The 18,467-nt window shown below is 39.4% G+C and overlaps 1 protein-coding gene across 1 annotated transcript; it reads left to right on the top strand.

Annotated features, from left to right (window-relative positions):
• Window positions 1–13,866: 13,866 nt before the first annotated feature.
• On the top strand, window positions 13,867–15,782 carry LOC311498130 (uncharacterized protein). Its single transcript, XM_084558571.1, has 2 exons — window positions 13,867–14,148; window positions 15,024–15,782. Exons 1-2 carry the CDS (start codon window positions 13,913–13,915, stop codon window positions 15,154–15,156), a joined length of 369 nt encoding a protein of 122 aa, XP_084414697.1. The 5' UTR covers window positions 13,867–13,912; the 3' UTR covers window positions 15,157–15,782.
• Window positions 15,783–18,467: the final 2,685 nt, after the last annotated feature.

Here is an 18,467-nt window from a genome sequence, read left to right as displayed (position 1 = left end):
ACCTCTGCCATCTCTCCATCCCTACCCACCCCTCTCTTTACTTTTTCAGGTGTTTGCTGAGTTTAATAGAATCGCCAGTAAGAATCTTGAGGGAGACTTCTTTGAGCCTCTGGACCAGTACGCCCGCGTTTCATCGAACTTTTCAAAACAACTGTTGGCCAGAAACTCAGTGAGCTGATGCAGCACATGAGCTGGATGGTAAGTAGGTTAATTTTGCTTTTGATCTATATGATAGTTCATCAATCAAATTCTAAATGAGATGATCCAGACCAACCTATTCTATTTCCTGTCTGACTTGTGCTTGTGCAAATTACTCTGTTAACTGGTCTTTTCTCTCTCTGTACTATTAGACACCAGACGTGACAGTACTTCGCTCTGTTGTCCTCAAAGGCATTCCCATTTTACTTGGTGATGACTCCAGTGAATTTTTCAAGACATGCTCTGTAAGTACTTGCTCATAAAAAAAGTTTGGTCTGCATTAATATAGAACTGTATCTGTGCTGACATAGAAGATGTAATTCTATCTGCACAATATACAATATACATTTTGTACAGTGATTGATGTACTTTGTATAGCATTTCCTCCACAGCTAATGTAAGAGGTATTTAAACAGCCAGTAAATAAAAATGAAATTTGCCACATAAACATTGTACACATTAATACATTTTAAATCTAAGGAGCAGGAGTCTAGGTTGAAAAGTCAGTGTCACTGTTCAAGAACATATGGACCTTGTGGACCATAGCTTTAGTTTAAACTATACCAAATTTATTTTGTTGGCTATATTACAGCACTTCAGTGTGAACACACATTTAAAATCATATTCTCTATCAAATGCTTTCAACACTAAAAATTAATATTTTAGAAGAGTACAAATTGCCATGCTGAAGAATGTGTGTGTCTTTGTAGGATACAGCAAGAGACGAGGCCCTAGAATGCATCACTGTTGGTGTGCTGACAGGTGTCAGTCAAGATAGTCCTCACGAGGGTCCAAGTTCAGTGGACCTCCAGCCCATCTCCACTGCCATCATTCTGGAGGGAGGTATTACCATGGATCGTATTAAAAACTTGCCTCAGGCAGTTTGTCTGTTACTTGGGCTTACATATGCTTTGCATTTGGATTGGTTGGTTTAAACCTTGGACTGATGCTCGCTTTGGGACACAAAAGGATTTGTTGTACTTTCAGTTTTGATCAGAAATGCAATGAATGTAATGAATAATGAATACCTTATTGTAAGGTTATTACATGAGTAATAAAATGTTTAATCTTCAGCCTAGATCTCTCAATGATGCAATTCTTATTTTTTTAATAAATGTTGTAATACAGCTGAATCAACCAGTGAGTGTTTTTTTAAGTATATGTGGTGTTTTTGATTTATTAGATATAACAGCTAAAATAGATAAGAAATGGGAGAGAGAGAAGAAGGACAAGGACCCTTTCAAGGAAATTGATTTGTTTAATTTAAGTGAACTTTATAAAAATGAGTGAGTAGTAAGTTGTAGGTATTTAGTAATTCTAAGTGGGGTTAAATTTATATCAAGCAGTCCACACAAAATGAAAAAATTAAGTTAACAGTAAGCATGGCTATTAAGTTACATGAACTTAATTTTTTCTTTTTAGTTGTACTACTCAATTTAGTACTGCACACTCAAAATAAACAAGCTTTTCTAACTCACTAATCTTAAGATTACTTTGCTTAATTTTTTTGAGGCAACGAGTTTGCATACTTTTTTTAAGTAAGGTCAACTAATTTGATTTTACAGTGTGCACGTCTTCCTCTTATTCTGCATTTGGTTCCAAGCACAGCCAAGTGTATCCTGCAGGCTTGAACGTATATTTTGGACTTATTATTCAGACTTCCTCCTCTTCAGTTTCACACATGACGCTCAGCAATCTGCTGCTCAACCCACGCCTTGGTCAGTGATCAGCGTCAGTTACGAGCAGACAGGCTCTGAGATAAACTGTGAACCAGAGGTACCTGAAACTAAATTCCTGGAAATTATTCAACCAACTGAACAGGAACATTCCCTCCTCACATTTTAACGACATGCTGCTGGAGGAAGGTAAGTCACTGCGTCTGTTAAACCTGTAGCTGGTGTTGGTGCAGACAGGAGGCTGGAATATGTAATAAATAATTTCATTTGAGTTATTAAATCGGGTTCAGATGTTGGTTTCAGAAATAACGGGACGGAGAAAAAGGCGCCAGTATGCGCTCACTTGCCAAAACATTAGGTACACCAGTGAATGCATTCTAATCTAAATAAATCTGAGGAGGTGATACATATTTTGGAACAAGCTACAATTTAATAGTTCTACAAATCAAACTAATAATAAATATTCGTATGAATGAGAGCAGCAAATCGACTGATCAAACTAATTATTTAAGTAAACAGAAAATATTCTCAAAAAATACACGTTATTAAATTCCAGGACGTTGTGATGGTGTTTTTCAACGTTTTATGGTGTTTTATAGATCAAATGCTTAATTAAAAACATAATATCATTGTCCAGAATTGTTGCAATTAAGCTACACTCACTGGCCAAAACATTAGGTACACCAGTGAATGCATTCTAATATAAGTCCTCCTTCATGACTGCTCTAATGTTCAGTTGATGTAGAAACAGCGTCAGAAAGGTGGTGATTCAATGGTGGGTGATAATTTTTGGAGGATGTAGTTTGTGTTGCTGTTAAACTGGATTGATTTGAGGAGATGATACATATTTATGAACAAGCTACAAACCAAAGCCTCCACAATGAAAATACATTTGAATCTACAGCCCTCTCAGTTATCTGAAACTAATGCTGAACACCAGAACCTCCATGGAGACAAGATTAAGTGCAAGGCTGTTTTCAGTAGTGTACCTAATAAACTGGCAAGTGTAATTGTATTAATTTTATTTCAATTCCCAATTCCTAATACAAACTAAGACTCTAACAGGAAGTAGCTAATTTAATACTACATTTTTACAGCAAAATTAAACCTTACATTCACAAACTTAAAATATGGGTATTATAAAAACCTCTGTTGGACTGTACCTAATGAACTGGCAAGTGAGTGCATATGTCCCCTCTGCCTTCCACAGAGACATAGAAAAAAAAGAGATTTAATTATATTAAATTATTTATTGCAGGTTGTGTTTACATGTTTTTCAATAATGGTGAGATGAAGAGAAAGTACCAGTTCCATATTAATATACACTCGTCAAAACATTAGGTACGGTAGTGAAAAACTACGGCCTCCACAATAAAAAACACAGTTGAATCCGTTATTAGAAACTAATGTAATGACATGTGACAGCAAACCTGTCCACGTGCTCAGAACTAGATTAAGACGTGACCGAGGTGAAAGGTTGTCTTTCATTTCAATGTTCTTCTTAATCTGATCACGGTTGGTTTTTATTCACCCTGGTGCCTGGAAAGCAATCACAACAACTAATACACTGCACTGTGGACAGACAGTGGATCCATATGAAACAGGTCAGCAGTCAGACGATCTCTTTCCAGGTATCTGTGCTGGTTTTAATACAAAACACCAAAAATAGAAATGAGCCCTGAACACAGAAAATAAACGGGATGTGAACCACGTGAAGATTTCTCCTGTAATCAGGTTTCATTTCTGGACTCGTTGGGTTTCTTGAAGGCGTTTATTTCATCCAGGTCTTTGGTTCTAATAGACTGTCAGGGAGTTGGGGTTTAAATGTGAGCATCTGTTGGTGTTGATCACCTGAAACTCATGAGTCTAGAGTCTGATAAAAACCTGATACTCACCTGTAGCTGATCCTGTTTTCAGCTTTGTTTTATTTGAACCTTCACAGACAGCTCATTCCTCTGCATTTACTCAAGGATATTGTGTCTACGTGTCACTTTTCATGTAAAGACACTTCCTGTGGTTGTTGCATTCACAACCCCCACTTCAACTAGCGTTAACTCTGGTGATAATGTAAAAGGCGTTGCCTGTAGTCATCATGGGGCTCTGTCCTTCTTAGTCTCTTTCCTGTCTCATATTTCTGTTCCTGTTTCAGAGTTTAAAGTAAACCAGAATTTTAACTGACAGTTTTTACACAATGCTCCGGGATACTACTTCACTTTAACTCAGTTTAAACCAATTCACTAATTTATCTGCCTCTTATTCGTAGGATTTACTCTGAACTTATCCTGAGTGGAGTATTGATGTGGTTTCCCTACAGCAGGTGTTGTTAACGTTGATGTCTGTGTTCCCAGCGTGTCTACATACAGTGGATAGAAAATGTCTACTCACCCCTGTTTAATGCCAGGCTTTTGTGATGTAAACCTCTAATGTGACCTATGACCTGTACAACTCAATTGGAAAAAAAAAAAGAAATATTTTAGGAGGAGGAGGGTAGTAAAAATGTGGTTGCATTAAACTGATCCTTTGTTGAAACACCTTTTGATTTTTGCGGGGTTGTAGGAATCTATCAACATGGCACAGCTTGACTTGACTCTTCTTTCGCTCCAAATCTCTCTGTTAATCAACCTCAGTACTGATCAAAACTATCAAGATTTTAACCCCTTGATGCCTGAATTGATTTTTCAATTATATAAAGAAATTACTTATTTGTGTTTTTGCTCTCAAGCTGATGCTAAATTAAGTGGAGATTGCTATTTTGTCTATAGTACATAGTGTAGATATAATTTTACGTATGATGCAAATTAGACATGAATGGTAAAAATGATAAAACATTTATTGAAATTTCAAAACTGATATGTATAAATACATTACAATTTCAAATTACACATTATACACTATAACACCAACTGTTATAATTTACGAGAAGCTAGTGCTTGCAGAAGGTTCCTATGTATGTATTGAATGTGCACAAACCGGCATTGGAGGAATACATACTTTATCTTGGCTGCAGTTTGAGTGGAAGCGGTGTGTTGTGAATTTGTGACAATGGGCGTCAAGGGGTTAACCCTTTAAGTGCCAATTTAAAAGATGAAGTGACTGATTTTGGGAGGGGGAAAACACAAAATGACATATTTTCAATATAAAAAATGATCAGAGACAGGAGATTTTTTTACCTGTTATCACAGTCTTGGATATGTCAAAGATTAGTAACATCACTGACTTTTATGCATATTTAGTTTTTGAGCAGCATCAGATTTTCATTAAAACTCCCTCACATGCTGTTAGTGGCTGTTATTGCCCCACTGACTCCTATTATAACCCAATTTTTTGAATGCAAAGACACGACAGTAATAATGCATTTTACAATCCTGATGATTTCCCCTGTTCAGAAGGGCTCAAGTTTGGCAGTTTTACTGTTGACCACTGCTGCTGGCTCTGGCTCTGGCTCTGGCGAGGCAGCCGGGGAGCTTTCCCTGGTTCCTGGAGGGTTAGAACTGGGGTGCATGTTTTTTTTTTTGTTTTTTTTTTGGCTATATCAAGGTCAGTGCACCAAGGTCACACACATAATTTAAGCTCACACTTCTGAAGTCACATAACCTCTATTTTAACCCTGTTAATAATAGTAATAATAATAATATGCTCATAAACTCCATATATCAAATACAGAAACTAAGCTTTTTATACAACAGGCCTAAATGGCGCAATTTAGTGGTCAACAGTAAACCTTGACAAATTGAGCCCTTCTGAACAGGGGAAATCACCAGGATTGTAAAATGCATTGTTATTTAGTGTTTTGTCTGTGCATTCAAATAATGTGGTTATAATGGGAGTCAATGGGGCAAAAACATGTACAACACAGTCAGGACTTGCCTTAAACTCCTGCAGCTTTCCTGAGTTTTCTTGTCATCTTTTCATCAATTTTCCAGGGACGTCCAGTTCTTGGTATTGCCACTGTTGTGCTATATTTTCTCCACTGTCTTCACTGTGTTCCATGATAAATCTAATGCCTTTCTAATTATTCGGTACCCCTCTCCTGACTGATACCTTCTAACAGCGAGATCCCTCTGATGCTTCTGAAAAGTCTACTAGTCTAGAACTGCTGCACTTTATTTGGGGTTAATCAGAATTCATCTGAATTAATTCTGAACACAGCCACATCCCCAGCTATAAGATGGTGTACACACTTATGCAAATACATTATTTTATTTTTTTATTTTTACTACCCTCCTCCTAAAATATTGGTCTTATTTTTTTACATGACAGAAAGATGGCATTTAACAGGAGTGTGGAGACTTTTTCCATCCACTGTATGTCAATGTCAGTTTGTTGTAAAGCTCATTTACAGGTAGAGATTAGGAAGTAACTATACCGACCTAAACACTTGCTTCCTGTTTCTAATCTCCCTTCAGCAAACAGACTCGATGTAAAGATTAACTGATGTGCTAGACGTCAGGTTTTCTATTTAATGTGAATCTAACAGGAAGTCATGTATAGAAACATCTTGTCATCCCACAGAGCAAAGGTTGAGACTGTAAAGCTTCACCATACAAACTGAGATATTAATTCATTGTTTGGTCTCCTGATGTGACTCTAATCTCCATTATTATTTTTAATATTTGTCTTAGAGTGATAGCAGTGAGGTGAATACACTGTTGAAAGTAAATAGATGAGACTGGTTGAAGCAGATAGAGAAACATAATGAAAGGAGGTCTGCAGCACCAACATCAAGCCGCTGCATTTATGCTGTCATCGTCATTTTTTGAATGCTTTACATTTTATTTTTGAAATGTAATCCTGTTCAGTGTGTTGGTTATTTTTCTTTCTGAGACTGCAGCTTCTGAAAGGAAACGACCCTAGGTTGATAGTTAACACTCAACAAACACAGAGAGCAGAGAGTTTAGCTGGAAACTAACGCTGCACAACCAGAACACATTTAAATCTTGCTTTTAATCAGTTTAGTTCTTCTTGAGTCTGAAGCAGCTTCCTGTAACTTTTCCTCCACCATGTCTGTGTGTTCTGTAGCAGAGAGAAACGTTAGAGGAAGAATATCTGACCAAAAACAGCAGCAGTTGGACAGAGCATGTCCACGATGAAGGACAAGCATCAGCTGACTCCTGGGCTGAAGAGATTTAAACAGATGTGGATCATTACTGTCATCTTGGTCCTCTATCTCCTCTTCCTCTGGTCCTACTGGTGGGTGAATGTAATAGATCTGCTTCAGTAGTCAAACACTTGATCTGATAATAAAGAATATGTTTCTTTTCTGTCAGCACTCTGCAGCTGAAGATAAACACTAATTGTGTTCTGAATGTCTCTGACAGGAAGCATGAAATGCAGCGACCTCTGAGGTCACACTATTCATTTTATTCTGGCCAACAATTTCCTGTTGAACTCAACACCTTCTTTGCAGCATTACCAGGGAGGTGGTCTTCTTGTCCCTTCAGTTGGTGCATGATAGTTCATGATACAGATGTTTAAAAACTCTGAGGAACATCTTGCATAAACCTCCCTATAGTGCTGATCTAAAACTATCCCCTGATCTGTAGACGACTCTTTTTAATCTGAATTTTCAAAATACTCTTTAATATTTTGGCAAAATATATATACATATTTTTTTCATCATTACGAAGGGAAAATAAATTCAGCATCATCACATACCACCATTTGGTAAACCTTTGATGGTGTTGAAGCTCGTCTTCTAAAATGGTCCTGTGGGGAGATCATTTACAGCCGTTCCTGTGTGGAAATAATAGTTGACGTTAACGTAGATGAAGATCTGGAGTTTACACCTGTGTGTTTTAGCATCAATGTGACCAATATTTTTGCAGGTGTTTAGTTACAGTTCATGGATGAAGATTTATTCCAGCATACTGTATTATATCTGCGCCACTGTGACAAAAAAGTTACAAGCAGTATGTGAGGTTTGCCTGGTCTAGTCTAGGTGGGTGCTACATGTCTAAGTAACATCCACACCAATGAATGCCAGGTCCAGAAGTTTCCCTGCAGAACACTGACTTGTCACAAGATGGTCAATGTTATTGACTTCTCCTGTCAGTGGTCATAATGTTGTGGCTATTTCTTTACAGAAATGATCATATTTAATTCAATAAATTCTTACCAAGCATCAATCAGCCTTTGAGCTTCACTGCTCAGAAACTGTGAATGAGACAAACAGCTGATGTGGATGGAAGCTTCAGGTCTTTAACAACTTGTTCTTGTTTATTTAATAGAAAACACACTTTAATAATAGAGAACCGGAGAAAATGTTTCATGATCAGCCTCCTTCTTTCTTTTGAATTCTTCTCCACACAAATGACTTCACCTGAATCATTTCTTTGACTCTGCAGGTTCAAGATTAGCCCAGAGATCTTCAAGCCTCCAGTCCCATCGCCCTACAGATTTTGTCCACGAGCACAAACAGGTAAGAGATTTTTTGTATGTTAAAAACAACAGGAAGTTGGTATTTACATCAAACACTTTGGGTTAATAATTCCAACCATGTGCCCCTTGATCTTTATTATCAATATGCAGCCAGATAAGAAGAAGTTTTTATTCTCAAAAACAATCATTGTACCGTAAATGTCAGTATAAATGTTTAGCTCTGTGGAGAAATGTGCTGCTTTTGTCAACTCCATTTCTCACTCATGCAGTTCATCGGGATCAAGAGTCGCCTTTCGTGCCGGTCACCGGGACGAAGACGCTGCTGATATCAGCTCATCTGGAGCGCCGCACAGAACAGAAGGAGGTCAGTGAAGGAAGCGGCAGTTTCTCTCCATTTGGTGGCAATAATGCACGTGGGTTCAGTGTCCACAGGGATCACAGTATGTCACACATGTGGAAATATTTTTGAAACATCTACTGTGGTTTTGCAAGATAAACACATTTCGTTTGTGCACAAATATAAGGGATATTGTTGTCATAGCATCATTCAATCATAAATTATTGCTATCAGAAGTAACTCAGGAACCATCAGATGAACTTCATTTATGGTTTCCGCTAGCTTTATCTCTTGTTATTAATAAGCATCTCCAACGAAGTATATTCCGTGGCCCCCTGTAGACATAATGTCACGCAACTTGATGGGCATCTACACAATATTTTACAGATTGTGTATGCCAAATTTCCTGAAGTTAGCTATTGCAGTTTTTGAGATATTGAATTGTTGCTTTTGTAGCGCCCCCTAGAGACCAAGGGTCACAAATATTGGGCTGCTTGTACAGAATCATATTATTATCAATGCCATGAAGTTTGATTAAGTTTGGGTATATACTTCACAAAATATTAGGTTTGGAGTTATACTGTGCCATGCCATAAAAATGAATTAGCGATTAACTTTGTAATCAATAACCCTGCTAAAGTTCTTTAGAGAATTTTTCATTATCTTTGTCCATAAATGATACATGCCAAGTTTGGTGAGAATTGGATGAACCGGCTAGGAGGAGCTGATTTTGCTCTGAGGTGCATTTTTTTCAAAAAGGCAGAAAAAAAAAATGGCAGGCGGAAATGGGCGTGGCCTAGTCCATTAGAACCAGTGCTATGTAAGGAATCAGAGGCAATGTGAGGCTTATTTTAGCGCCACCTAGCTGTAGGCATGTGTATTGACACCATGGCAAAGTGACATGCTAGGACTTCGACCAAGTTACCAGGTTTGATGCCTTTGGCCTTTGCAGTTTGTCCTGAGCAGACACATTTTAGGGGAAAAGAAGAAACCGAAGGCGAAGAAGAAGAAGAAAAATCACAACAAAATCAATAGGGATCCTGCAACGTCGTTGCATTACTGTAATTACCTTCCTCCTTCTTCTTGTTGCAGGTTAATGTTATTGCGGTGGTGAAACGGAGCGAGGAGGTAGACTATCGCTGCCTCTTCTGTTGTCAAGGGAGGCTCCACATCTATAAAGGTGTCTGCAACATAAACAGAGATCACTTTGGCTTCGCCTATGGGACGGCATCCATCATGTGTCCTGTCCCGTTATTCTGTGAGACACCGTTTGGGATTGCTGTGACCTCTGCTACAGACTACAATGAAGGTATGGAAGGAGCTCCTTGTGGCAGGTTTTATTCCATGCTATGTTATAGATCCTAAAAAATATATAAAAACCAACTGAAAAAAGCTCATCCAAGAAGCTATTTCAAAGAAACGTATACATCCAGTTGTCTCAGCTTGTTTTTTGGATATACCAAGACCTGGATATTATATTATATTATATTATATTATATTATATTATATTATATTATATTGTATTATATTGTATTATATTATATTATATTATATTTGAATGGATAGCAAGCCCTCAGGTTCAGATGAAGCACACTTAAAGACTTGTGACTTCCTGTTTCCTCTTAGATGAACATCACAAAGTGTTTTTGGAGGTGAAGCACCAGAAGAATGACGGTCACTCTTTTCCTTACAACTTCACTGTCTGCCTTTCCACCATGTTTGATTTCACCAACGTGCTGCAGGTAAACGCCTCGTCACATTTCATTATTTCACTAAAAGACAAAGAAACAAAAAAAAAAACGTGCAGAATGAAAAAAAAATGCAAAAGTATATAACTGGGTGGACTAAGAGAAAATCATCTGGCTCCTTGTGTTCTCTGGCTTTAATATCTAGCAGACAATATTTCCTCCTGTGTTTCTTGTAACTATAAAAATGGAGAAACCAAGAGTTGTCGTGCATGCTGACGCTTCCATTTTGGTTTCCTCTAAATGTGTTTTTTACTGTAGCTGGTCCAGAGTTTGGAGATGCTGCAGTTACTGGGGGTGAACAGAGTTGTCATCTATAAGACCAACTGCAGCCCTGAAACACAACGCATACTGGACTACTACACACACAAAGGTGGAGTTTGGTGTTTTTTTTACATATATGTGTCTATCTTCAGAAGTTGCAGTAGAAATACACTGCCTTGCCAAACAAAAGTTCTCCACCTGGATTTAACTAAGCAAATACAGTCAGGTGCTTAAATATTGGGACATCGATACAATTCTAATCTTTTTGGCTCTATACAGCACCACAGTGGATTTGAAATAAAACGAACAAGATGTGCTTTAACTCCAGACTTTCAGCTTTAATTTGAGGGTATTTACATCCAAATCAGGTAAACGGTGTAGGAATTACAACAGTTTGTATATGTGCCTCCCACTTTTTAAGGGACCAAATGTAATGGGACAATTGGCTGCTCAGCTGTTACATGGCCAGGTGTGTGTTATTCCCTCATTATCCCACTTACAAGGAGCAGATAAAAGGTCTCGAGTTCATTTCAAGTGTGCTTTGGAATCTGTTGCTGCCAACTCTCAATATGAGATCCAAAGAGCTGTCACCATCAGTGAAGCAAGCCATCATTAGGCTGAAAAATCAAAGCAAACCCATCAGAGAGATAGCAAAAACATTAGGTGTGGCCAAATCAACTGTTTGGAACATTCTTAAAAAGAAAGGACTGGTGAGCCCAGCAACACCAAAAGACCTGGAAGACCACGGAAAACAACTGTGGTGGATGACTTAAGAATTCTTTCCCTGGTGAAGAAAACACCCTTCACAACAGTTGGCCAGATCAAGAACACTCTCCAGGAGGTAGGTGTATGTGTGTCAAAGTCAACAATCAAGAGAATAATTCACCAGAGTGAATACAGAGGGTTCACCACAAGATGTAAACCATTGGTGAGCCTCAAAAACAGGAAGGCCAGATTAGAGTTTGCCAAACAACATCTAAAAAAGCCTTCACAGTTCTGGAACAACATCCTGTGGACAGATGAGACAAAGATCAACTTGTACCAGAGTGATGGGAAGAGAAGAGTATGGAGAAGGAAAGGAACTGCTCATGATCCAAAGCATACCACCTCATCAGTGAAGCATGGTGGTGGTAGTGTCATGGCGTGGGCATGTATGGCTGCCAATGGAACTGGTTCATTTGTATTTATTGATGATGTGACTGCTGACAAAAGCAGCAGGAGGAATTCTGAAGTGTTTCGGGCAATATTATCTGCTCATATTCTGCCAGATGCTTCAGAACTCATTGGACGGCACTTCACAGTGCAGATGGACAATGACCTGAAGCATACTGTGAAAGCAACCAAAGAGTTTTTTAAGGCAAAAAAGTGGAATGTTATGCAATGGCCAAGTCAATCACCTGACCTGAATCCGATTGAGCATGCATTTCACTTGCTGAAGACAAAACTGAAGGGAAAATGCCCCAAGAACAAGCAGGAACTGAAGACAGTTGCAGTCGAGGCCTGGCAGAGCATCACCAGAGATGAAACCCAGCGTCTGGCGATGTCTGTGCGTTCCAGACTTCAGGCTGTAATTGACTGCAAAGGAACCAAGTATTAAAATTTATTGTGATTATCATTATGATTGTTAATGTGTCCCATTACTTTTGGTCCCTTAAAAAGTGGGAGGCACATATACAAACTGTTGTAATTCCTACACTGTTGACCTGATGTGGATGTAAATACCCTCAAATTAAAGCTGAAAGTCTGCAGTTAAAGCACATCTTGTTCGTTTCATTTCAAATCCATTGTGGTGTATAGAGCCAAAAAGATTAGAATTGTATCGATGTCCCAATATTTATGGACCTGACTGTAGGCAGGAGCCTCCTATTGGATAATTACTGCATGGGTGATTATCTTTCAGCTGACAACAAGTTATTTAACCCCAACTGATGCAATGAGTAGCTTCTCATTTCTTAAACAACCATGTCTGAAGACACATCCTGTGGTCATGGAAAAGATGTTAGTCTGTTTGAGAAGGGTCAAATCATTGGTATGCATCAAGCAGAGAAAACATCTAAGGAGATTGTAGAAACTACTAAAACTGGGTTAAGAACTGTCCAACGCATTATTAAAAACTGGAAGGATAGTGGAGAACCATCGTCTTCCAGGAAGAAATGTGGTCAGAATAAAATCCTGATTGATGGTGATCAGTGATCACTTAAACGTTTGGTGAAATCAAATGGAAGACAAACACCAGTAGAACTCAGGGCTATGTTTAAAGCATTTTTTCTCTCCTAATATGTTGAAAGTAAGAACATTTCCACACATACAATGTGAAGGGAACTCAAGGGATTGGAACTGAACAGCTGTGTAGCCTTAAGAAAACCACTAATCAGTGAGGTGGACTGGCAACTACAGCCATGGAATAGACTGGTGACCAGTCCAGGGTGTACCCCGCCTCTCACCCAATGATAACCCTAACCCTAACCCTAACACGTTGGATTTCCTCTGAATTTTAAGATTTTTATTTGTAGAACCCAAAAGTCAAAACTAACAGTGCAACAAAGACTAACACTACCTTGCTGTGCTTCTAATGTCTCCCTCTCAGGACTGGTGGAGGTGATCCCTTGGTCTATGTCCAGATATTTGAATGTGTCTCGCAGCCATATTCCTGAACTCAGTCCAGGTGACATCCACTACTTTGGTCAGATTCCTGCTCTCAATGACTGCGTGTACAGGTACATGTACCGGTCCAGATACGTGGCCCTGCACGACATGGACGAGCTCATACTGCCCCAGTCAGTCAACAGGTAGCACCTTTCTTTATGATGTTAATGAGTTTTTGAGTTTTTACAGTGAAGTGATTGTATGATGTACAGACTCAGAGTGATGCTTCAGATCTGGCAGTCAAAGTTATGGTGTGGTTTGTGTCAGTTTATTTAGCTGCCTCTCAAAAAGCCCAGTGTGCACTGATTGGTCAGTTACAATTCCCTGAAGAGGCACCTCCCAGGGAGAGAAGGAAGTGGGAGGGACATAAAAATATCAGAATGACTCTGATTGGCTGCAAAATGAGTACACACCCCTGAGTGCAAGATGAGTTGACAGCATTTAATAGTTACAAACTCTAACACACCATTACACACTCAACGTACTTAGAGTGAGTCATGGTGCATAATGAAGGCTTTATCATTTGCTGATACACTGCTTTAAATATGAAAAAAAAATGTTTTTTTTTAAATCCTTCTCTTACAAGCTGGTTGGAGCTGTTGCCACTGCTGGAGAAGAAATACGGTGCAGACAAGTGTTACAAGTTTGAGAATAACGAATTTCCGATCATGCGGGCTCCTCCACCGCCCCAAACCCTGTCCCTGCAGGAGCGCTGGAAGAATGTGAGGGGGGTGAACATCTTCTCCCACCTGTACCAACAACCCAAAGCAAAGACTCAGTACAGTAACTTCAAGATCATCGTCAACCCCCGAGCTGTGTTCTCAGCGACCGTCCACGGACTACTGAGCTCACAGAAGGGCTGCGCTTGGGTCGACAGGAACATAGCGAGAATGTACCACACCAGGTAGACTGACGCTGGAGTGTTTCTTATTCAGATCATATGTGTGGCTGCACTGTTTTGTGTTCAGACTGTGAGTCAGGTCCTTCACGTTACAGGATAAGACAGCAACAACAAAAAATATAATTATATGGTGTTTAGACCAAGATAGAAACTTAGCTTTTAGTTTTACGGAGGGACAAATTTTTCTTACCACTAATATTTCAGTTCTCGCTTTTTTCTCTTTTTTCTCTCCTAATATGCTGTTTTCTCATGAATATGCAATCAAATTGAAATACTCTACACAGATACAGATTTCTCTCACACTCAGGAAGACATACAATGATCAGCCACAACATTATGACCACCACCACCACCAGGAGAAGTAAATAACATTGACCATCTTGTGACAGTTCAATGTTCTGCTGGGAAACTTCTGGACCTGGCATTCATTGGTGTGGATGTTACTTAGACATGTAGCACCCACCTAGACCAGACCAGGCACCCCCACCCCATAGCAATGACACTCCTTGATGGCAGCAGCCATCCCCAGCAGGATGCAGCCTGACACAGACACACACACAAAAACACTTTAGGAACAACTAAAAAAAAAACATGAAGAACAGCACAAGGTGTTGACCTGGCCTCCAAATCCCAAACTGATCAAGTATCTGTGGGATGATCCACAGAGGCCCCTCCCCTCAAAGCGGATGACGGCAACGGACAAAGGAGCTATTTTGAAGCATGCCTTTTAATTTTTGGGTTTGGATGCCTACCATTAGTTTGTAAAGAGCAGCTCAGCTTGTTTTTTTATGCACTTTATGCCCTAAACACGTGTTCTTAGCGGTCAGGCATCTGGCTGCAGACGTAGAATAACTGTTCTCTGCTTCCTGTCTTTGCAGAGTTCAAAGCGAGCCGACACATGACAAACTGATTTATGACGGCAGACTGCTGAACTTCACTGAGAAACTCGTGCCGGCTGTTGATACTGTGCTGAGAGACACTGAACTTCTACCAAAGGACAACATGCAATAGCCTTGGTTCATGGTTTTAGACACAACTAAGTACTCATACTTGAATAATATATATTTTTTTTTTATTGTTCCCATTTAACCTTAAAATGACTTTAAATTATTTCACTTCCTCTGAACAAGTGACACTGAGTCCTGTAAAACCTCCACATTTTAAAATAACCAAAACTTATTGACTGTTAACTTTTTAAGTAATGAGGAGGAAGAGGTTGGAGATTTTTTTGCCTTCTGTGGTTAAAGTTCAGCATTTGTTCAGAAAAAACATCAGCATCTGGAGTCTCTCACTGCAAAAATAGAAATGCAAAATAATCCAAGTCTCTGTAGAACAAAGTGAAAGGGATTCTTCTTCAAACTCTCAAGATTATCAGGCTTTTTTTAATGTAAATGACAATCTAATGCACTCCATTGTCACAGATGTAAGGGATGATGCTCAGAGAGGACAGGACACCTCAAAGGGCATCATCATACTTATACTGTGGTCAATGTACACTGCCTGGCCAATAAAAAAGGTTGGACCTCCTTTAGCTTTGATTACAGCATTCATTCTCTGTATCATTGTTTCAATAATCTTCTCCAATGTCACCAGATTTATTTCCATCCAGTGTTTCATTCATTTTTCACCAAGATCTTGTATTGATGATGGGAGAGTCTGACCACTGCACAAAGCCTTCTCCAGCACATCCCAAAGATTCTCAATGGGGTTAAGGTCTGGACTCTGAGGTGGCCAATCCATGTGTATCAGTATATTCAGGTAGTAAGCTGACCTCATTCTTTGGACACATAATGTTGCTGAACCTAGACCTGAGCAACTGCAGCAACCCCAGATCATAGCACTGCCCCCACAGGCTTGTACAGTAGACACTAGGCATGATGGGTGCATCACTTCATCTGCCTCTCTTCTTACCCTGATGGTTCTCCACTATCCTTCCAGTTTTTAATAATGCGTTGGACAGTTCTTAACCCAGTTTTAGTAGTTTCTACAATCTCCTTAGATGATTTCTCTTTGTTATGACCCAGGGTCATAATTTAGTATTTCTTTTGGTCGTGATGTGTTGTTCTGTGCTGTTGTTCCTCTCTGCCTGAGGGTGTTGGTGTTACCACTCTTAAAGATTCTTTCTCCAGGTGCTGTTCCTTCTTGCCTGAGGGTGGTGCTACCACCATTGGTTTCTCTCCGGCTGCTGAATGGATGAATGGACGGATGGAGCTGCTATAAGCCATTCGCCCACTTCTCTTCACCCTACTCCCAACTGCACCAGGCTCGGTTGTACTACGTTGTGTCATGTTGCATTTGTAATGTTTGATGAGACTTTACTTTAGCAGTCCAGGTAGTAGTAGGGGTGAGTAGCTCTTTTTGTTTATCTCCTTTTTCTCCTGTTTATTTTATAGGGAGTCAGGTTAGAAACCTGTAATTTGTTTTCTTTGTTTTTTGGCTAGGTAAGTTAGTTTTGGGTCAGATTGTTTTGTTTGTTGTTTTGGGCCATGCTCACCCTGAAGCTAAATGCTACCATTGTTTTCAATAAATGATCTTTTGTTGGACTGTAGCTTTGTGGCCATATTCATCCTTGGGAGTGGGGAAAGAGGGGAGCATCCTTCCTTTTCTTGTTGCATTCGGTTCAACTAGGCCGGACGTAACATCTGCTTGATGCATGCCAATGATTTGACCCTTCTCAAACAGACTAACATCTTTTCCACGACCACAGGATGTGTCTTTAGACATGGTTGTTGAAGAAATGAGAAGCTACTCATTGCATCAGTTGGGGTTAAATAACTTGTTGTCAGCTGAAAGATAATCACCCATGCAGTAATTATCCAATAGGAGGCTCCTACCTATTTGATTAGTTAAATCCTGGTGGAGACTTTTTTTTTTGACGAGGTGGTGTATATTCTGATTATGCATGAAATGTTGAGTTTAAAATAATGACAAAAATAAAATATAAATTAGATTTTTCTACTAAACAAAGTTGTTGTTTTTTCCATCCAGGTCTTGAGCTTTAACTGACTGCTGGGAGAGTTGGGTTTTTTATTAGGAACATCTGTAGCTTCTCATTTCTATGAAGCCCATACTACCTTGACATGTCAGTCCTGAAATACAACTAAAGTACTACTGCAATGTCAAGTTATTAGCTGCTACCCTATCCCGTCTAACAACACGATGTGGAGTACTATTAAATGCTACTGATGGTGCTGAGGTGCTGCCTGTTTTTATACAGGCTATACATATCTGCAGCTCACAGTCTGCAGCACATGAGCTGTTTGTTCTCAGCAGATGGATTCAGGTCAAGAATATAGTTTTATTACTTCTACTGACGTCATCAGAGACTAGTCTGTGTCCAGTCGACTTTCATCACAGAACAGTTGAAGTTGGAGCATCCTCTAGTGCTCATACAGTCATGAACAGAGCTCACCTCTGTGACTAACACTTGTTCAGTAGGTTTAGTTTCCTGGAATCTTTCCTCCTGTTCCTGTCGATCTTGGGAGACAAAATCCACTTGTCCCGCACAAATATTCCAACTCTCATCAGAAGTCACTGAGGGCTTAAAGCTGTAAATCAAATCACCTGTGGCCAGTTTATTAGGTACACTAAGACAAACGCAGCTCAACAGCTTTTGAATAAATCTCCCTGGCCTGAAGTTGAAGCTCCTTTCTGTTATTTTGCAGAGACTCAGGGACTCACTTTCACTCTAAGCATCTTACATGAAGAGTGTGTGTGTAGCTCCCTCTGCAGGTCAACATGAAGCACTGCAAGCATCAGGATAAAAAGAAAAATGACAGCCCAGCTTCTTTATTAATGATTTGTCTTTGTTCTTTGCTCTAAGAACAAATTTATCTCATATTATTAATTATAAAAAAGATTTACACTTAAATCTAAAGTTAAGTTTAACTGCCAAAAGCACATCACTGGTTTCTTTTCTGTTGGTTTTACTGGTTTTATTTAAGCAGAGTCCATTTCTCTCTGTTAAATAAGGATGCAGACACAGAATCATTTTCTTCGCCTGAGATGAGCTAACGGTTCAAAAGTCGTCACAGTAATGCTTTAACCCCTCTGAGCCGGTGTTGCCAAGTCTATTGGTAGTCGTGGGTCGCGGTCGCTTTGGGCTTGTTTCTGAAGTGTAATTGTTTATGTGGGCCTGTCCCCAGCTCCATAATAAGTTGTCAAGCAGATATTTTCTATATGTTATTTAAACGTAGAGGTTTGTCTTGCCTGCAGCAGAGTTTTTCCCCACCCGCATCCTGCTTCTATTGGCTCTGATCCATCGAGTAGCCTACTGGCCAATCAGAGGCAGAGCAGTTTTATTTTTTCTGGTTAGGAAAATG

The sequence above is a fragment of the Chelon labrosus genome (genome assembly GCF_963514085.1).
Source record: "Chelon labrosus genome assembly, chromosome: 13".
Classification (NCBI taxonomy): domain Eukaryota; kingdom Metazoa; phylum Chordata; class Actinopteri; order Mugiliformes; family Mugilidae; genus Chelon; species Chelon labrosus.
This window is presented reverse-complemented; position numbering and strand designations above follow the sequence as displayed.